Consider the following 22,886-nt stretch of genomic DNA (forward strand, 5'->3'; position numbering starts at 1 on the left):
AAAAGCTAACTATAGCTTTTGCTTTTATGTTTTTTTTTTCCAAATATATATATATATATATACATATACATATATATACATATATATACATATATATATATATATATATATATATGTATATATATTGTTTTCTTAAAAAAACACTTATAAAGCAATACGTGGGTTTTTTTAAAACCCTTTTTTCCAAAGTGTGGGTTTTTTTTAACCCCCCTCCCTAAGGTGTGGGTTTTTTATAAAAAGCCTTTGGTGCAGATTGAAACGCCGAAAGCAGCGTGGTGGATATATTTAAAAAAAAAACAAAAACTAAAGAATACCTCCACCCGGGCAACCTGTTTTCGCGTTTTTCTGCAGCACCTTCATGCCACCTGGCGCCCGCTTGCCAGCGCCGCCTACGACCAGCCTGTGTGCGGGTCCGACTGCAAAGATGCGACTGAAGTTGCTGCCTGCGCACCAACGCTTACCTGCGCCTACACACGTACGTGGCCCGCCCGAGCGTACAGATGACCGACTGTGTTGCCTGCGTATCTAACCGGCCTGCGCTCCACTTGACTGTGCAGAAGCAGTCGCCTGCCTGCTTACAGATACCCGCAAACAGCCGGCCTGCGTGTAGCTACGTGTGATGAGATTCTTCACACATAAAGCTGCGTAATAACCATACAAGTGCTACTTCTCTCTCTCTCTCTCTCTCTCTCTCTCTCTCTCTCTCTTGCATCCAGCCGACTGGCTTTTTCTTTTCCCTCTCTCTTCAAACTGTTCATACAGTTCAAGAACATACAGCCCTTCTTCTTGCTAAACAAACAACCCAACTAGACCACAATCTCCATCATCACGGGCTCCTGCAATGAAAAAGCAACATAGTATGCACAGAAAAACAGCAGTATGCACAGAAAAACAGCAAGCTTCTCGAACTCATACCTTTTCTTCGACCTCTTTTTCTCTACCTACCGACTTGCTCGTTCACGAGGCTTGCTCTGATACCACTGTCAAATCCCCATAGGATCTCCTCGTAGAACGCTCCTGGTACATGACTCGAAACCTGCAAACAAACCAAACAAACAAGACAGGAGTGCAGGCCTGACTCACCTCCCAACCTTGACAGCCCTGGGCAAGCCCACAAGACTTGGCTGTCCCCACCGAGCCACGAGCTGAGCTACCTAGATGGACGTACCGACCAATGTCTACCTCGTGACGTCCCATACCGCCACAAAGCTACCCTCGCGGGCCTCGAGACTGCTACCGGCCTCGGTTGCATGTAGCAGGTGCACATCTGCACTAGATCCAGGCTCCTGACCATAAAGCTCTCACAAAGTCACGCGAGACTCTATATGACTAATGACTAACCTTGGCCACCCTTTTATAGGCTCTTGGATGGTCATCGGGCGTCCACACTTGGGTGCCCGCCCGTTAGTCTATCCCTAACTCAGCTCGCCAATCAGCTTGCCTAGCTCCAAACTTCCCCAAACCTCGAAGCTAGTCTTGTGTGCGTGTAGCACACGGTAGATACACACTGTGCACATAACAGAGAAGAACTTCAAAGGTCTCATGTGCAACGAGCTATTCCAAAGCAGGCAGAAGGGGGACTGCGGCAGCCCAATCCATGTTGGATATTCACTGACATGGGGCTTTGGGCACCCAATCCTGGTACTCCCTAGTTTGCAGCCAGTCTTCAAGCATAGAGAAAACACCTACCAGCTCTCATGAGAGACTGACACTGGATGAGCTTCCTACAATGCATTTGATCTAGTACCAACTGGTCAACATCCCAGCCGACTGGCCTCTTAGGCAATTCTCGCATTCATGGGTAGCATGGGATATGGGCCCTTTGTTAGCACCTGGCTCACCTTCCGCAGCTTCCAGAGAAGGTCCAGTAAGGGTGACTGAGTTAAGTAGAGGCAATTGAAGCGGCCTTACCACAAAAATGGCATCTACTTTTGACAACCTATGGGCCAATAGAATGGGCAGCTTACTCTCCTTGGCATACCTGTCTGCGCTTTTAGCTGCAGGACCAGACTCAAGGTGATGCCTTCTTGGTGCAATGATTTTCACCAGAGGACTTTCCATTACTTCCTAAGCATACTGTTTAAATGTTGGACTGTTTGAATGTCAGTAGCAAGGCCTCGGTTGAAGTCATGAGAGCACACCTCTGCAACAAAAGTTGTTTTCGACTCCACAATATCTGTAATGACTGGCACTACCATTTGTCTCCACAAGAAGTATGACATGCTTGAAGGCATTAATGTAGAGTAAATGCTACCTTAATGTTACCTGGATGTTATCATGCTAGTAAGTTAACTCCCACAGTCTTTACCATCTGTGTATTCTCACACATGTACACATCAGCATAGATGTTTGACAATAAGATAAATGTTGTAGCATGTGTTTCATTCATGCTCACCGCACGACCAAATGCTTGTGTACCAAGCTCTAAATTACCCCACTTTTGACAAGAAGATAACAAGGTGTTCCATACCGCAAGATCAAGTTGAAAAGGCACCTTCTCTAACATTACAACAGCCTCATCAAGTTGGCCTGCGCGACTGAGAAGATCAACCATGCAAGTATAGTGCTGAATAGTTGCACCAATGTGATGATTGTTGATCATATCCTCAAAACACTTCTGGCCCTTGTCCTTAAGACCTGCATGGCTGCATGCTGCAAGAACACTAAGAAATGTGACCTCATTTGGTTGAATGCCTTCCTTCATCATTCTTTCAAACAGATGAAATACAAGCTCAGTCTCTCCTTGGCAGGCACATCCTGCAATCAATGCATTCCATCTCACAAGGTCCCTTGTACATATTGCATTGAATAGCCTATGAGCATCAGCCATGCTTCCACATTTGCCATACATGTCAATAAGTGCAGTTCTCAACATTGTATCAGAAGCTTCAAGCCCATTAGTTACGCAACTTTGAGCATGGACCTTTTTACCAGTTTCTAGAGCTGCTGTTCTGCCACATGCTTTCAGAATGCTTACTAAGGTCACAGTATTTGGTAAGAAACCTTGCTCTTGCATTTGCGCATACAGTGAAAAAGCCATTTCACTTTCCCCACGCTCAGCATATGCCAAGATCACAGCAGTCCACGATACTACGTTTGGGGACACTCCCTCATATTGCATCTGATCCAAACAAGTTTGTGCTTTCTCAACGAGCCCCTGCTCAGCATATCCTGCAACTAATGCAGTCCAAGAAACTACATCTCGAGTTGACAACTTGGAAAACACATCCCACGCTTCTAGAAGTGAGCCACATTTGGCATACACATCCACCAAAGTGCTGGCAATAAAAGCTTCAGCTTCAAGGCCCTCCTTGACTATCTCAATATATACTTCTTGACACCTTTCTATGGCTCCTTCACTGCCACAAGCTTTCAAACTGCAAATAAATGTTGCAACATTTGGAGCCAGACCCTCCAGTTTTAACTGCTGTAGGCAGTTTAGCACTTGATGACCTAGACCTTGTTCAGCATATCCTGCAATTAGTGAGTTCCATGAGAATACATCACGAACTACCAGCAAATCAAACACTTTCTGAGCTTCTATAAGTGAGCCACATTTGGCATACATATCCACCAATGCATTGCCAACCAAAGAATCTGTATCAAATCCTTCCTTGGCTATCACAATGTGCAATTGTTGCCCCCTATCCAAGGCAGCTATGCTGCCACACGCTTTCAAACTGGAAACCAATGTAAACAGATTAGGACCCATGCCCTGTAATTGCATCTTTTTCAAACAGTTCAATGCTTCTACACCAAGCCCGTGTTCAGCATACCCTGCGATTAGTGCATTCCAAGAGATCACATCAGGAACCAGCATCTCAACAAACACTCCCCATGCATCTGCAAGCTGGCCACATTTGGCATACATATCCACCAAGGTGTTACTTACCATCAGATCTCTTTCAAACCCCTTTTTGGCAATCTCGGAATGTATTTTATGGCCCCTAACAGACTCTTTCATACTACCACAAGCTTTCAAGCTGCAAGAAAAAGTGACAACATCTGGAAAGACACCCTCCAATTGCATTCCTTCCAAACAATTCAGTACTTCAGTACCAAGCCCATAATCTGCATACCCTGTCATTAAGGCATTCCACGAAATGACGTCTCTCACCAACAGCATATCAAACACTTCCCTTGCTTCTGCAAGTAGTTCACAGTTGGCATACATGTCCACCAATGTGTTGCCAACAAAAGGATCTCTTTCAAAACCCTCTTTGGCTACTTCAGTGTGTATTTCTTGGCCCCAATCTCTGGCTCCTATACAGGCACAAGCTTTCAAGCTGCAAACAAACGTGACAGCATCCAGAGACATGCCCTCAAGTTGCATGTGTTTAAAACAGTTCAGCGCTTCCTCACCAAGCCCATGTTCAGCATATCCTGCCATTAATGCAGTCCATGTAATTATACCTTGATTTGGCACGTTATCAAAGACTTCTTGTGCTTCTGCAAGCAAGCCACATTTTGCATACATATCAACCAACGTGCTGGCAACATGAAGATCACTTTCTAATCCCTTTTGGGTAACCTCTGAGTGTATGCCCCAGCCATAATCTAGCGAATGCAGCCTCGCACAAGCTTTCAACACAGACACAAAGGTAAACCTGCTAGGATTCACAGCATCGTCTTCCATGCTATGAAACAGGTTCAAAGCATGCTCGGGTTCTCCACATTCAATGTATCCTTGCATGAGAGAGGTCCAAGAATGTTCGCTTCTATAAACCAACTTGTTAAAAACTCTCTGGGCTTCAGGAATGCTTGCACATTCCACAAACATTGGGACAAGATAGTTCCCAAGAGGTTCACGAGCATCTAGCCCAATACCACAAATGTACATATGCAGCCCCTTGGCATGAACTAGCTCTTTCTCTTTTCTGCAGTTCTGCAAGATGGAGATAAAATTCTCTACTGAAGGCAGCTCTGCAATGAGTCCAAACGACGTGAGTGCCTCCTGCATGGTTAACATCTCCTGACCACATATCTTTTGCTCCCACTATGTTCATTTATGGGCTGATGTCACTGAGTCTTACAGCCTGGCAGTAGCATTTGTAAGGGAATCTGTACATTGTTGAGACAATTGTGCTAAAATTATCTTGTGCATGTGCATGATCAACCCAGCAGTATCAGGTAAGTAATTGTGATCCATGTTTGCAATTTAAGAGTCAGTATCCAACTTTGATGGAACTCCTTAATGCTCCTTTCAGAGGTAACTGTGCAAGACACGGATGCACTGTGCCCCAAATGTCGGTATGGTCAGACTCAAGCTTGGACAGGAATCATGGTAGTTGATCCATGCACATGGATGATGGTGTTAATACATGCCCATGGATCGATTGATCCATGAACATGGATTGGTTGATCAATGCACATGGATCAGTGTGGTTTAACTATGCCCCATGTGCACATCAGTCACATGAATAATAAAGCCCGTCGCACATTAGAGCCCAGCCCCCATGCTTGTCATGATCCATACTTTTGTCCCTAATGTAGCTGAATTGTCATACTCTTACTGGAACCTAAGAATCATTACCCTAACCCTAATCCTTATATTACAAGAACCCCTGCTAGTAAACGATGAGAAAGATCGAAAAACAAAACGAACAGAGCAAAAAAAAAAAAGGGGGGGGGGGGGGCTCAGAGCAAACTCAATTTCTTGCCTTTCTGACTGCTGTTTGAAGAAAGCGTATCAGCCCAACTATCTGCTCAGATACTTTGAGCTCCATTATTTTGTTTCGTGAGAGCCGCTCACGTGTTTCGCAGCCTCAAACTAGGCGACCTTCCATTCTCCGTGCATTAAAAGAAGGTTGAATGAAGAAATAGAGCATCCTGAAATGGGCAAATGGATAGGCTAAATTCTAATTAATGTTGGTCCTCTCAGTGCTTCTTCTCTTTTGGGAGCGTGGGGTATTTTGATTAGTATATAATGGATTTAAGGGATTTTTTGGGGTAGTATTTAATAGACTTAAGGAATCCTTTTTTTTAAATGATGGCATGTCACTTTGCATTAGCGTTATTGTTTACAATAAAAACGCTACAATAGTGGCACATTTTAACCTCTGGACCTCTGGCCTCCCTTTGAAATAAGTAGCATCGAGGTTGTTCACAATGCCTATAACTCTTGTGAACCCACTTGGCATCAAGGGAACACACCCAAATGCTAGGCCACAATATAGGGGCTTTTGACAAATTCCATGCAATGGCATGGATTGAACCATGGATGTGGATGCTATCCCGATTAGCTGATAATTAGTTATGGCACGATCAATTTTCTCGGCGTGATTGGATCTTAAGTAAAGTGCCTAGAGAGCCATGCGCAAGCTATTCTTTTTTCTAGAAACAATTCCTTCAAGGCTTGAACTATGGGGTGTAATTGTGCAAAGTGTTTGTGTGTGTGCATTGTTTGTTTTTGTAGAAACTCTTTTGATGTGAAGATTAAGTTTTACAAGGAAATACAATGTTATCAATGCACACAAGCTGTCGATAAATTATTTATGATCATTATTTTCATTGCCTTGAAAAAGCGACAATTGGATTTTCTCAAAAAAGTTCATATGTTAGCTTCATCATTTCCCTTTTAGAAGACGAGGGAAAGGTCTTTATTTGATTGGTCTATTTGTATGTTAACTTTGTGAGTTCACCTCTTCCATGGTATGGTAAGTATGTCGCTTCACCTATTTAGGTGGGATACTTTCTATTCCAATCAACCTTTACTATGTTCTTATAGAACTAGCTTCCACAAATTTTTTGGTATGCATTGAAAAACTTACTTGTTAAAAATATTGAAAGTGGTTTAAAATCTTCAAAAATCAACCCCACCCATGTTTGTTGCAAACCATTATCCTTTGTGCATAAGTTCCTACTTAGTAACACTTGATATTGAGTTGATGGGTTGTGCACTTTGTATCTTAGCACACTTAAGAAAAGTGATGAAAATATTCTCTAGTAAATGAATGTAGCCTTCCAAGCATACAAAAAGACAGAAAATCTGGGCTCAAGCATGCGAAATATACGCATTGGGGTCAGCCCATTGCCATAAAAACTGCAAGAAGCTCTCAAGAAACACACAAGAATGGCACACACACACTCTCTCTCTCTCTAAGAAACTACAGCCATGCACACACAAAGAAACTAGACCTAGGTTATGGCACACAAAAGATAAGCATGGAGATCATCCTCACCATCTTCTTCTTCACTCTCTTCCTCCATGGATATGGCGTTGAAGCACAAGAGAGATGGAAGAAACAAGAAACAAGAAAGCAAGAGTTTGTGCCAAATGAGAGAGTTTGAAAAGAAACGTGTGATTGGTAGATAAAGGTAGAGAGAGGTTGTAACCAACTTCCAACTTCCCAAACCTCCCAAATCACACGACTCCTTTCTCTTTCTTTCTTTATTGAATTTGAAAAGTTTGTTACATAAGCTTTTTGAAACCTTAGGCTTAGCTTTCATTTTTGTGCATACATAGACCATGGCTTTTAACCTTACAAAATAGCTAGAGAGAGTTTCCATGCTTTGGCTTTACAAGTGCGGACCCGCTAATATGCCAAGCATTTACATTAAAAAGAAGTACAAAAGATAAGTACAATTTAGGCATGAATTCCATGAAAGTGTGACTTTTGTCGATGAAGAACCTCCAAACATCACCATAATGCGCCAAAATTGGCACCAAAATCCGGGGTTGTCATTTCTCCTCCACTCAGCTGTGTGAGCGTCCTCGCGAACAAATGTTGATGAAAAACCTCCCATTAACGCATACTTTTAGCTCCTTCACACATCTTCCACACAACTCCCTTGTTCAAGAAACACCCACACTAACTTACACACTCACTCATCTCTAAACTTACACACTAACACCGCCTCACTCAAATGACATAGGATAAGGATGTACAACATCAACCCATTGCTCAAAAGAACACTCACCCACCCTCATGGAAACCCCTTCTTTTGACCCCAAATGAAACCCCATCCAAATTTTTTTCACTATGCTCGCCCACACAAAACATTTAGTAATCAAGCCCTCCACCCGGCACATCCTAGCTATGGTGCAGAAAATTTTCAGCTTCGAAAGAATGTGCGTGTGAACATCCGCTTGTAGGAGACCATTTACACCTTGTAAAGCTTTATTAAATTAAGGTTATTAAAACCTTATCTTCCGTGGCTCTGCAACTCTGCTCTCCTCCTATCTGCAGCAGGCGACTGGTAGCCCTCCTCCTCCTTCATCTCCTGCTCACTTCTTTTGAGAGCTTCTTGCAGTTTTTATGGCAATGGGCTGACCCCAATGCGTATATTTCGCATGCTTGAGCCCGGATTTTCTGTCTTTTTGTATGCTTGGAAGGCTACATTCATTTGGTGCGTTCGCCGGGAGGGGCTAGCCATGGAACTTGCAAGAGAGAAGCCGCTGTAATCAAGGAACATTAAGAAGCGATGGTGAAGAGAGAAAGAGCGTGCCATGGAAGCATGATGGGGTTGTTGGAGGAAACTCACTCAATACAGCAACAACAAAGAAAGCACATAACAAGAAGAAGCGGCTTCTTTGGACAGAAGGACAAGAAGAAGCCATGGTGATCTCAGGCAAGGTCTATTCCAGGACACGACAAGGACGATAACAGAGGGCAGATCTTCATGGCATAATCGGTGTTCTGTGTTCAACGGTGCACATTTGTTCGTCGGTGGCTCATCACAATAACCTGCTTATGTGGCGGCCCTGAGCAGTAGGCGTCCGTAGTCCGACGGTCAGGATAATTGCCTTCCAAGCAATAGACCTGGGTTCGACTCCCGGCGAACGCACCAAATGAATGTAGCCTTCCAAGCATACAAAAAGACAGAAAATCCGGGCTCAAGCATGCGAAATATACGCATTGGGGTCAGCCCATTGCCATAAAAACTGCAAGAAGCTCTCAAGAAACACACAAGAATGGCACACACACACTCTCTCTCTCTCTAAGAAACTACAGCCATGCACACACAAAGAAACTAGACCTAGGTTATGGCACACAAAAGATAAGCATGGAGATCATCCTCACCATCTTCTTCTTCACTCTCTTCCTCCATGGATATGGCGTTGAAGCACAAGAGAGATGGAAGAAACAAGAAACAAGAAAGCAAGAGTTTGTGCCAAATGAGAGAGTTTGAAAAGAAACGTGTGATTGGTAGATAAAGGTAGAGAGAGGTTGTAACCAACTTCCAACTTCCCAAACCTCCCAAATCACACGACTCCTTTCTCTTTCTTTCTTTATTGAATTTGAAAAGTTTGTTACATAAGCTTTTTGAAACCTTAGGCTTAGCTTTCATTTTTGTGCATACATAGACCATGGCTTTTAACCTTACAAAATAGCTAGAGAGAGTTTCCATGCTTTGGCTTTACAAGTGCGGACCCGCTAATATGCCAAGCATTTACATTAAAAAGAAGTACAAAAGATAAGTACAATTTAGGCATGAATTCCATGAAAGTGTGACTTTTGTCGATGAAGAACCTCCAAACATCACCATAATGCGCCAAAATTGGCACCAAAATCCGGGGTTGTCAGTAAACATTGTTAGAATTCTTTGCCGTCATGAATTTTAGAATGTGACACCACATATTATACCCTTTTTTTGAAATATTTTGTGATATTTTGCTTAGAATGCTAGGCTAGGTCTCGAATTTTGTTGCTTGAGTGTAGAAAAAGTTTTTTTTTTGTTTTACAAGTCATTTTTTAGCATGATAGTAATAAAATCCAAACAATTAATGTATAATAGAGTAGAATATCTTTGTTTCTTTGCATCTTGGCTAATTTATTCATTTGGATCTCAAACGATGGATGCAAGTTAGTACTAAAGTGGTTTTGTGCTAAAAAATACCTATAGCTTTCCATACCATAGTTTTGTAGGGTTGTTTTGGGGCCTTAAATGATGAATTTTGAATTGAGCAAAGATGTAGATTTTTAAGAGATCTATATGAGTGGCCTTGAGAGAATTTTTTAATTTCTCAACTTTTGAGAAAGACAAACAGGGCTATTTTCAACACTTTTTTTTAAAAAAAGAAAATTTTATCACCTCATGTGGATATCCTAAAGAAGACTTCAAGATTATTAAGGGCATGTCGCTTTAGGGCACTTTTACTTGGCAGACCGCTTCTCTGTCAAAATTATGGGGAGTATGCACAACGGAAGCAATAGTTGATGGCAAGATAGAGCAACATATATGAGAGAGAGCAAGAACACAAGATGTATAGAAAGGTTCTATATTACCTTCTATTTCAGCCACTCCAAAGTTGGTTTAACCTTCACCTTCAAGTGTTGTGTTACTTGTGTTACAAAAAGTGAGGCCTCTTACCCTTTATATAGGGTCCACCAAACAAGGGCTAGGGTTGAGCCAACCCTAGATCGCTTTTCCACCCACATGCCCACTTTATTAAGGTAGGTTCACACCTACATGACCTCTTTCTCTCACCCTTTATCACTTGTACGTCATATATTTCAACACCCCCTCTCAATGCCAAACATGGAGCAAGGTGAGCATTGGACATACAAGAACAAAATGACTCCCTCTCAACCATAGGATAGATGACAAGGTAGGTAGCCTTTATAAATTAGTCTTTTACAAAAGTGATGAGTTATAGAGAAATGTGGTTCCCTCCAAATTCAAGTAAGCATGCTTCACTCCTCAACTAGAAGAGTTGCTTATCATGTGAGAAACTTACAAAATTCCCTTCAACCTTAGTGACATCTTTGGTACCATCTCTTCCATAGTGGTTTCGTGCACTTCCGTTGTTGCTCCTTGGCTTGATGAAACCATCTTCTTGCAAAAGATACATTTCAAGTTGGATTTGGACGTAACATGTTTCATCACAAAGGCTTGAGTTTTTGATGTAGATTAAGATCCACCCTTTGCTTTGACCTTTAGCATATATCTTACTTGAACTTTCCAAGTATGGAAACCCTCGTCATCAAACTTCTCAATCGAGGCTCTAATCTCCTTCGACATGATTGATAGGGGTAACAGAGGTCTTACCACTTGCAAAAAACAAGGGCAGTCTCTAACTCCATTTACAAGGTAAAAACTAATTCAAGTTTTGAAAGGTGTGCTTGAGCGTGTTCAAAAGTTACAAAATCGCCTTGTATTTTGATGTGCAAGGGTGAGTGGAAAGCACTTTGGCAACCTTTGAGAGAAACGGTTGAGAACTTTTAAAGAAAAAAAGGTTTGAAAAACCTTAGAGAAAGGTTTTAATTTTTTACTTGGAGAAAAAAAAAACTTTTGATGATTTCTTTTTTTCTGGAAGAAAACTTGAGCTGCGTTGCGCTGCTACAGATTCGTTGCTGGACTCTGCTAAACACAAAGTTTAGTTGTGTGGTTGTTGTGCACAAGGCAAGGATGCTGCAAATATTGTTGCAGTTGAAGCACCCGGATGGCTTAGTCCCGTCATCGACTCCAAGCTTCAAAGATGATCAATCAACGGAAAACGCAATTGGAACTTTTCGACGAAAAAACGCATGGACGGAACTGCGTTTCTTGATGACGTGCTGCGTTTTTTCCCACTTTTTTCTTCCACCTTGTTGTTTGTGAAGTGAAGAAAAAAAACCAGCTTATATGCTCCCTTTTTCCGCACCAAAGCTTCAAAGAGAAGTATCAACAGAAACATTCGATGGAAGTTTATGTTTTCTTCTTCTTCTTTCTCCTCCTCCTTGTTGATGATGAGGATCGCCTTCTTCTTCCAAGCTTCAAAAACTTGTTGATGATCACAAACTCTTCTTCTTCCAAGCTTCAAAAACTTGTTGATGATCACAAACTCTTCTCTTTTATGAAGCTCTTTTGTTGCCTTCCTTCTTGACGCCTTTTTGCTTCTCACCTTCTTCTACCACCATCCTTCTTGATGAGGATGTGAATGGCTTATGATAGTGAGACAGAAAGAAAAGGGGATTGAAGGGGAATGTAGCCTTTGTAAGGCTCTAATACCATGTCAAAATTATGGGGAGTATGCACAACGGAAGCAATAGTTAATGGCAAGATAGAGCAACATATATGAGAGAGAGCAAGAACACAAGATGCATAGAAAGCTTCTATATTACCTTCTATTTCAGCCACTCCAAAGTTGGCTTAACCTTCACATTCAAGTGTTGTGTTACTTGTGTTACAAAAAGTGAGGCTTCCTGCCCTTTATATAGGGTCCACCAAGGGCTAAGGTTGGGGGCCAACCCTAGATCCCTTTTCCACCCACATGCCCAATTTATTTGGGATGTGTCCACACCTACATGACCTCATTCTCTCACCCTTTATCACTTGTACATCATATACTTCAACATTCTCTTGGTGGAAATCATGGCGAATTGGGCATCATAAGGTAGGGCTAGCATTTTTTTTTTCTAAGATATATACATATATATATTATTTCAAAAGAAAATTTTTACAGTTACACAGATCAAGTCTACATTATTCACACGAGGTTGAGAAAAGATTGAGAGTGGGAGCTTTGGTTACCTTCCAAACTTCCTTGGCTCTCCGATTTCAAGCTTAGGGGGGGGTCCCGGGTGGCCCATCTACTTGTTATCTTCTCAATCTAGGGAGGGCTGGGATTTGTTTGATGAGAGACTTACTAGAGGACAGCTTGCCCAATTGTGAAACTAGTGGAAAGCCTTAGCATAGGGGACATGGGCTAGTGAGTTCGGGTAATCTCAAGGACACACTCAAGGTTTCTCTAGCATTCATAGTATATTTGATAGCTATCACTGCTATGTCTTTCCATTGGGCTTTCTTGCTATCTTGGGGGGTCTTTCCACAAGAGAATCCCCTTGTTGTGGAGCTTTTTTGTTGGCGATATTGGGATTCTTCTTAGCAAGAGGCTCCTAAATTTTTGCTAAAGATTTAGTCCACTAGATTGATTCCGGCCAATGAGGCATCCCCATGAGTGCTCGCACACCTCACCCCTCATTTTACTTAAGAGGAGGGGTGTAGAGGACTTTTCCTAATACTCCATCAATAGAACGGATCTCTCCCCAAAGGATATAGGGGAGATCCACAAAATGTACCCATAGCGGGAACTAGTTTTGTAGGATTTGCTCTCTCAGGGTCAAAGAAGGGAAACTAGGGCATAACATGCATCATGCCACCACAATGCAAGGAGAAGTTGTAGCAAAGGAGGTCACATTGAAATGCTGTTGTAAACCATTTCTTGAAGTCTTCATTTGTGGGGGAACTGCCCCTATAAAGTACAAGAAAGCCCCATATTCATTGGCTCACTTGAACTTTGCGCAAATGCGGTCCATAGGAAGGTCAATCTTGGAGTGAAACATCTTCTTGGAGGAGGAGGTAGCATCAATAGAGGGTTTGGGCTTTATATTGTAAGCAACCCCTTACTGAGCTCGTGTATGGTTTTCTTGTCAATGGATCCTAGTACGAGCTTGCCATTGTACGAGCATGATGGGCAGGAGGTTCTAGAGTACATAAGGCTAGAGGCTCCATGTAGACATCATGTGCATCTACCTATTTCCATGCCATTGGTGTTTGCAAGTGCAAGTGCAAGTGCTAGCTTGGGGGATAGTTGTTTCGTAGAGAGGACTCACACTTAGGGTAGGTGCCTCTACCGTGTGGGTGACATGCACCAAAACCTTGGCACACCTGGCTATCACTTGGAGTTCACACCTGTGTATTTCGACTCATATTTCTCTCTTCTTAAAGGTCACTTCTGGAAGTATTTCAAAACCTAAGGCTAGCAAGTTCATGTGTAGTCAATCATAATGAGGGTTGAGCATTGATTTCTAATACTTGTCCACCCATAGATGAATATCTCTTCAGTAGTCTAATGTTAAGTAAATGAAGATGCCACCTAGAAGATCTCTCCTAAGGGCTTTGGTGAATATGGCTACACAATGTTGCATTATTGAACAACGTATGAACATCTTGTTAATGTGCTTTGTGTAAGCATGGATCACCAAGTTCTTTGCAATCGACATGCAACTCTAGTTGTACTACTCCAACTCCATTTGGTTGAATCTCAATGTTCTTTGTGAGAACATACCAACAATTTCTTTGTGAGAGCATACCAACCAGTTCTTTGCAATTGATATGGAACTCTAGTTGTCGCACTACTCTAGCTCTCTTGGGATACTCCTAAACTGATGCTCCTAAACTGCACCCATGTCTCCCAAAATCCTCCTTAGCTAGACTTCTTGACATGAAGCAAAGCATGCTAGCTTTAGCCGGCCTTTGTAGAAGAGAGAGAAAATGTAGGTTACTTTTTTCTCATCCATGCATTGACTCCACATCTAAGGGAGAAGCACTAACTTATTGTGGTTCTCCTTTCGTTATAGAAGAGAGAGCAAGCGTAGGTTATTTTTTACTCATCCATGTGATAACTCTAGATCTAAGGGAGAAGCAATAACCTATTATGGTTATCCTATTGTTATAGTCTCTTTCCCAATTTGAGTCTCAAAACCTAGCTAAGGTCTTGCCCAAATTCCAAGTAAAATACCTTTGTACTCATGTGTTCCTTGGATGTACTTCCACACTGCATACCTACCTTTCACTAATGATTTTATAGTTTGAGAACATGCTCAATACACTAAATGTCTCTATTTCTTCAACTACCACAAAGAGCTCTAACTTAGCTTTGACACTATCACTAGATTCCTCCTTGAGCTTCAAGGTGCCCTTCTCATTTTCTTGCATCTTATTACAATTAAGCTTGTCACAATAGAAGCACATCACTTTCTTCTTCTTTTCCTTTAAAGAAGAGAGGATACTCAAGCCTTTATAAACCCTTCCCTTTATTTTTGCTAGTGGAAAAAGCAAAATCCACACCGTTGTACATCTTTTTATGCATCTCCTGTTCTAGAAGCATTACATATAAATCCCCAAATGCATCTCCTCCTCTAGAATCATTACATAGAAATCCTCAAATACATCTTTTAATGCATCTCCTCTTCTAGAAGCATTGCATAGAAATCCTCAAATGCATCGTTGACTGGGAATCCAACTGACAACATGTGTAGTTGTGCATGTGCAAAACTAGCCAACTAATGTACCGTTGTAAACAAAATGTACATTAGAATTCTTGTAATCTTAATCTTGCAACGGTAGCATGATGGTTATGCCTAGCTCAACCAAATGTTTTTGGATATACATATGTGCAATCATAACTAGAGAGAAGGTAGAAGGTAGAGACATATAGAGAGTAGTGTAACAAAGAGTAGATTATTGGTTATGCTATAGTCACCTTGTACATGGGCATGTATAGTGTAGTAAAGAGTCCAGTACAGAGGCCGAGTACAGAGGAGCTGCTATGGCATCATGTGAGGTAGCTTGGTTGAGAAAGCTACTTACAGATTTGGGTCTATCAGTGGATAGACAAGTTATCATTTTCTGTGATAACATTAGCAGTATACAGTTGGCCAGGAACCCATTTTTTCATGCTCGCACGAAGCATATAGAGGTCCACTACCATTTTGTCAGAGAGAAGGTCTTGGCAGGAGACCTTGACCTTGTTTATGTCAGCACACAGGATCAGGTAGCTGACATCTTCACCAAAGCATTGGGTACAGAGAAGCTCCGCAGATTCAGGGCTTTGCTTGGTGTACATGAGATGGAGTTGAGCTCGAGGGGGAGTGTTGAGATATCGAGCTCATCTAGTGAGGCGGTGGACACTAATGACCCGCCTGGGGGATAGGCCCCACACTTATACCACTGGCATGGTTGGTGAGATCATGGGTGATATGCGGCCAGTGGGATGACAGGCTGTGTGATAGCCATTCTAGAGACTGGCATAGTTATAGCGCCAGCTCATTTAGTTTGGTTCACACTATAGAGAGCCCTTGTATGTATTTGGTTGAGTACCTTTCATATTGTGTGTACTCTTATCTTTGTATATGGTGTGTTGAGTGAAGAAGAAGAAGATTTTCAGCCTCTCACCTTGTGTGTTCTCTATTAGGGTTTTGTGAGTGTGTGTGTGTGCTTGCAAGAGCTCAAGCTCTCTTCCCCCCTGCATCTTTTCAGTCAGGTCCCCTTCCACCAAGATGCTGTACTACAGAGATCATTCCTTGGATTCATAGAGGATGGATTTGTTAGGTGCCCAAGCTATATGGATGTACACATTTCTCACACTATGAGGGTGACTATTGGTTAGATTAGAGTTTAATCTCACACTCTGGAGATTGAGGCAGGGAGAGCAGCACATACCCCTAGAGAGGATAGAGTATGTAGGTTATGCCACAGAGAGGTAGAGACAGAGGAGCATTACATATGTAGATGCCCTGTATATTATGAGATCAAAGGGAGGTACCACTGCTTATTCATAGAGGTTTTTAGCCTCGTTTTAGCCCACTTAGTTGGGTGATGAAGTATCCTAATTAGAGATGCTTAGGCCTTTTCCTCCTTAAGCTATAGTGGCATAGAGAGAGGCTTCTACAGGTGCAGAGCCAGAGATCCCAGCCATAGATCACCAACTTCTTCAGGCCTGTCAGCGCAAGCCACATCCCCCTCCCCCTGTATAATCTACCTCTCGAGACGAGGACTCACACTACAGAGAGCCTCGGAGATTAGAGTTACCAGGATATCGTGACTACTCGGACGCAGACCACCACTGCTCTATCAGGCCCAGTCTACCTAGATCCAGGCACGATACCGCAGAGCTATGGGGAGGAGAGAGTCTAGAGGCTACACCAGGGCACAATAGATGTGAGAGTCCTCCTCACCCCATGCCCCATGTATGATGTAATACACCCCACCATCTCCACTGGGTGGAATTAGTAGTATACCACCTATCATGATTGTACATCTATAGCATGCTAGACAATGACTGCATAGTGAGCTGCTTATGACTAGGATTAGCTTTTCATTTCAGTTTTTCTTTTCATGATACTCAACACATGGACTTGTTGTATACAAATTTATCTCATAGGCCAATCTGGCCTTCCGTAGACGTTAATATATCTTTTCTTTCTCTCTCTCTCTCTCTCTCTCTCTCTCTCTCTCTCTCTCTCTCATGGATCTAGTGTTTTTAACATGAATGTCAACCTCCTATCTAGCCTCAATTAGATTAGACTATCAATCTTTCACCAATCACTTAAAGATATTATCCATTGTTAAAACCAAGATTCTCATCATCTAAGGCCACCTATCTAGCCTCAATTAGATTAGACTATCAATCTTTCACCAATCACTTCAAGATCTTATCCATTGTTAAAACCAAGATTCTCATCATCTAAGGCCACCTAGGTATAACTCATAGGCCAATTTGGCCTTCTGTAGACGTTAATATATCTCTAGCTGGATTTAACTTATCTTTAGCTGCCTACTAACACTGATACTCTAGCTTTCCCCTTTCCCTTCTTGATGGTGTTCTAGTTAGTTTCCCAATTGTGCTTGATGTTCCTACTATTGAGCTATGTCCTTTTCAAAATCATTGGTAGGTTCCTGATATTTCTACCATCTTCAGGACAATGAAAGCCATGGGGAATGTGTATCTCATTATCTTAATCTTCACCTCGGATGATGCCAACTGTTTGGACTCTCCTATAGTCCACGATCCTGACTTGGAATGGTGTTGGTTGCATTGTTGTGATTCCTAGCTGCTTTGCTAGGCTATCCAACAACATGTTAACACCAGACTCTCTGTCTAGGATCATTTGGGACACCACTTTTCCTCTTATGTTGTCACTTTTCAGGAAGCGCATTGTAATCCTATACTTTCTCCACACTCCTACAATCTGGAATTGGGGCTTCATCATCAAACCTTCAAAGTTCCACTAGCTTCTCTGTGGGCACTATTTTCTAGAGAAATGTTTGCCTTTAGTTATGCACCAAGTTCAGGAATTGGTCAGAGTGATATTGAGATTCATCTGGCTAAGGTCTTCCCATAGCTCATATCCCACTCTAGTTTCACTACTCTCCTGTTTAGGCAAGGACCTATCGCTTCTCTTGCTTGGCTTTCCTTACTCCTAGTTTCCTTTTTCTTCAACATTTTTTATCAGGATTGCATGCACTAATCTAGCAGCAATAATAATAAATAGACTAGAGACTAAGATCAATAGGCTAATGTGTGTGTGTGTGTGTTTGTGTGTGTGTGTGTGTGTGTGTGTGATGTGTGTGTGTGTGTGTGTGTGTGTGTGAGAGAGAGAGAGAGAGAGAGAGAGAATAGACACGTGTTTCTTATTTTTTAAAAATAAAACCAATTGTTGTGTTCTGATGCTTGGACACCCAAAGTGATATCATGCTTTAAAAAAAATCTTTGTAATTTAAGCATTGCTTGGGCCCCAAACTACAATGAGAGCTTCTAGCCATAGATTTCTTTTATTTTCTTAATTCATCTATCATTCTCCATTTTTTTTTGTTTATGCATTATAAGAAACAATTTATGCATTAATCTTAGCTCGCTCTATGCATTTCAAGAAATAATTCATACATTAATCTTATCTTGTTTATGTAAATCATTCATTATGGAGCTCATTAGAGGAGAGTAGAATAATATGAAAGTTTAATTAAAAAATTAGACATACAAAGAAATAATTAAGGACCTTAATCCAAAAATTAAAAATAGCACCTCTATGTAATCCTCATCCCGATGTATCTTCTATGTGTTTGTTCCACATGTTCTTGAAACTTGTACCATGTGGTTAAAATAAAAATAAAATAAAATAGCACCACTGTGTAATCTTGATGCCGAGGGTTCCTTCCAAGCATTCTTAATAGCCATACCATGTGGTTAAAATCCATTCCATTCAATATCATAATTGTACAATTATGGAGATCATTCTTCCTCAAAAATTAGTTGTAGTTGAAAGATCCCAAGTCACAACATCTCATTTAGGAGCTCGCACCTATCTTCTACATAGGTGGAAAGACATCCCACAGGTTCTAGATCATCTTCGCACTCACATCGATAAGACTAATTATCTAAATAGACCATTCATAGAATCTTCTTCCACATATGTTGGATCATCCTCATGTTCATGATCCTTTCCCATACATTTCCAAGAAATTCCATGGGTGTCTATGTCATCCTCCACAGACGTGTTGGATTTATCAATGCACATTCTGGATTGATCCATGTACATTTTTTCAAGACATGAGATTACCTTAGCCTATGCCAAGAAGTGTTGATACTTCCCTATAGAGTTGTAAATGCAACTTCCCTTGTGGGTGCACTAGCCTGTCTTTCGCATCCTCTCCTTGTTGTCATGACACCATGGTTATGGGAGTGAAGTAGAGCTCTCTTTGCCTAGATGGAGGCAATAAGAGGAGAGCCTTCATTGTGGTTTTCTCACATAAGAGGTGGGTAGAGAAGAAGCTCATCAGAGGGAGAATCCCTCATGCAAGAAACCATTAATCTATGTAAGAATTAAAAAAACACAAGCAAGAAAGAGAGTAGAGAAGAGGGAGATGTCACAAGAATTCTATTACAAGGGAATGAATACATATTGCTTAATGTCAAAATGGATTCTAATATTCAAATTACTAGCTTTCACACTAGGCCACTAGAAAAAACTTAAGGTTCATGGCCACTGGCTCTAAAGTGAGCATGTACATGAATTTTGTGACTTCTCTATGGCATTAAGCTCAGGGTAAGCCTACTTCTCCACAGATTCCAGTGCCATCTTACAAGGAATGGGCATCCCTTTATAGATAAAGAAGTGTCCTTATAGTAGGATGTTGTGGTAGAATGAGTGAGTAAAACTATGTTAAGACGAGGTAGTTATTAACATACCCACCTTCCTAAAGGTGATTACATCCTTGTGTCTCACCGAGCTTATGTACATTTTCATATAGGTACATGGTAATAGATCTCACATCCAATCTTTTAGTGTAGCTTTGGCCTCAACCCACTTGGTGAAGTAGTCAGGGAAAGCATGCTTGGGTTCCCTTAGCAGTGGGACCCACAATTTCCAAGCCCCATTTTTCAAATGGTTACTCTAAGATTACAAGGGTCAAGGGCATATGTGGACCATGGCAAACCTTTGGCATTTATCACAATGCTTTTTGCAATCTCTTGTTGAGGTTATGTGGCTCCATCTGGTTCCATTGGGTGAAAACGTGACAATGAAAGTGTGTCTTAAGACCTCATAGCTAGCCATTTCAAGTGTTCTAAACCAACATTGGCATGCATTACCTTTAAGGGAAATTCCAGCTTTGTGGGATCATCAATCCTTCCCCTGGCTTCACAAACTTGATTCAACTTCTCTAGGTATTGAAAGGGATCTCTAATTTCATAAAATTTGCTCAACATCATTCTTGAGATGTGGATTAGATTGGTCTTACACAAATATGGGCCTTTGTGTACTATATTTATGGGTTGTAGATGGTTGGCTAGGTCCTCTACACTGCGTCCTTACCTCCACCATCTTCACCAAGCTCTCCGACCTCACTAGTTGTTGTCATCGTTGATGCTCTCCGAGCTCTCCAACCTCACTCACCACTGTTTCTCTCCAACCTCATCGACCATCATCATCGCTAGTGCTCTCTGAGCTCTTCGACGTCTCTGATCGTCACATCACACTATGGGAGGTTGTAACCTATATAGTGCAAAGTTTGTGCATTGTAACAGGGGACTCCACTCCTAGAGAGGGGATTAGCTTATTGTGTGGTTTAAATCTCCTCATTAAGCACTGAGACATATAGGCTATGGAATGTATAGAAGCTCATGCAAAATGAATATGTTGTTGGCTCTTATCTTGTCTATGTTTTACTATGAGTTATTAGAGTAGTCTGGTGTGAGCGAGAGAGTGGCCAACTTGAAGGGTTATGATGTGCAGGAGGGTAGTCAAATAGCACATTAGACGGTGTTAAGCAGAAGGCTTGCAAGCCTAGGTAGACTAGTCCTTGTGGGGCAGGTATACTTCCCAGAGAGAACCCCAACTCCCTCTTCATCTTATTCTCTTTCTGCTGTTGGCAGTTGTGAGCAAGATGAGATTGAGATGGAGTCATCTACAGTTAACAACTAAAAATGTGGCGATCATGGTGGGACTCTCCTAGAGGTTAAGTATAGTTTTGTTTTTGTGTGTGTTGAGTGTCGACTCCCCCCCTCCCACAAAAACCAAAGCTTCTGGTGGTGCACACGTCTAATGCCTCCTCTTGAAACCAATCAAAGAGTTTTGCCTTGCTTCCTTACTCTTCCTTCATGTCTACTTCTCCTACTCCTAGAGTCCTTGGCAATAGTGCTTAGCCATGTGCACGTGAAGCTCTCAACGTTCAAAGGCTTTGTCTCATGAAAGCTACTAAAGGCCATGTGCGTCGATTTCTCATAGTGTGCAACTTCCATGGGCTCAATCAAGATGATGCATGATTGGTCTTGTTCCCAACTACCTTGGAAGAAAGTTTAGACCGGTAGTACAACAGTTCCCCACAACCACTTTTTGGATTAGGCTTCCCTAAGGCAACACTTGTTGACTAGGAAACTACTATGACCTTATCACCCAAGAGATCAATCAAATTTCTATGAAGGCTAATGAGTTAGTGGCCACCTCATCACTTGGGCAAGGTTTTGGTAGCTCATACCTCGAGAGCCCGATAACTACATGCTGTAACAATGGTTGCTCAGAGCCCTCCCTGCACAAATAGAGAGGGGAAGTAGAGATAGACCTTCTCTCCGTAAGGCACCTTTCAATACTTTCAAGATCAGGCCACTCAAATGGAGAATTCTTGACTCATAGCAGAGTGAAGTACCTCGCGGCCTCCCATTATTCCCAGTCTATCCTTGACCTTAGCTCCACTCATGGTCCCGCTAACTCTGACAATAGAGCTGGCGGTCTGCTTGGATGAGCTAGCTAGGATTATGAAGGAGCTTGAAGGTTATAAGAGGTTTCAACAACAAGAGAATGTAGCTATGGGTGGCCCTTAGGAAGGAGATTAAAGAGGTCAAGATAGAAGATACCAAAGTGAACAACCCATGGTGCACGATATGTAACTCTCAAGGCCATCTCTTGGGGGTGAGTGTGTTTCCAAAGGTAGCCATGAGGACAAGGAATGCTATAACCTTGAGAGTCTGTGGCTAATACACCAATAACTTCATCAAGGAGCTACCCCTCTAAATCCCTTTATAGCACAAGACTACATGGTGGCTCCAACTATTGGTATGCTTCTTGGCACACCACCCCACTCTAGCTACTACCTTTGCCACTTCTTTTCGAGTGTAGCAACTTATGCCTAAACCCCTTATCTTACATCTTAGGCGGCACACTCACATCTGGCCATGCTCCACAGTTGGGGGTACATCAAGGGACTTCCACCCCACCTATCAACCCTATCTTTCGGCTGTACTAGCCATCCCAAGTCTACCAGCCAAATCTAATGGTGTATGCACCTACTCCCCCTACTAATCTTGCATATAGGGTCATGCCACCCACCTCAGAGAACCACCAACTAGAATCCCCCTAGCCAACCCCACCCAATGTCGCGCCGCAGAGCAACAACCTTAGTTCTGAGCGTGGTGGAGAAAGCCTTTAAAGAAGTCATGGAGGAGTTGAGCCAGCCATACTCCCCCCCCCCCCCAAAAAAAAAATGAAAATTGATGCACATCCTACCCCTTCACTCCCCCAATGTACTTCTTAGCCTGTGGGAGGCTTGGTTCCATCTGAACTCTCCCCCTTGCCCATGGTAAGGTGGGAAGCAATATTATCGAGGGTGAAGACAATGAGCATCCTCAAAGCTTCTCTCAAAGGTGGATTAGTCCCACAAGCCTTTAGAATAAAAGCTCGCCTAGTAGTGGTGGGTGACCTCATCGGGAGTAAGCAGGAGTTTCAAGGGGGAAGCAAACTCATCGCAGCCCAAGGGTGCCTTGGTGACAGCCTCCATCAGTGGAACCCCTATCTCTGAAGTCATTGTGGATAACGAGTCAGGAGTCAACATCATGCCAGAGGCAACGAGGAAAGAATAGGGGGGCTTTGGGTTTCACCACAACAAAACAGCTCCCTTTTCCATTA

The 22,886-nt window shown here is 42.2% G+C and overlaps 1 protein-coding gene and 1 non-coding gene across 2 annotated transcripts; one reads left to right on the plus strand and one right to left on the minus strand.

Annotated features, from left to right (window-relative positions):
- Positions 1-2,275: 2,275 nt before the first annotated feature.
- LOC147612493 (pentatricopeptide repeat-containing protein At3g09040, mitochondrial-like) lies at positions 2,276-4,960 on the minus strand. Its single transcript, XM_086783510.1, has one exon. It carries the CDS (start codon positions 4,958-4,960, stop codon positions 2,276-2,278), a length of 2,685 nt encoding a protein of 894 aa, XP_086639636.1.
- Positions 4,961-8,715: 3,755 nt separating this feature from the next.
- Positions 8,716-8,787, plus strand: TRNAG-UCC (transfer RNA glycine (anticodon UCC)). The gene has a single exon. It is a non-coding gene; the product is annotated as a tRNA-Gly (tRNA).
- Positions 8,788-22,886: the final 14,099 nt, after the last annotated feature.

This window comes from Cibotium barometz, chromosome 45 (assembly GCF_041138505.1).
Source record: "Cibotium barometz isolate CiBa-2024 chromosome 45, ASM4113850v1, whole genome shotgun sequence".
NCBI lineage: Eukaryota > Viridiplantae > Streptophyta > Polypodiopsida > Cyatheales > Cibotiaceae > Cibotium > Cibotium barometz.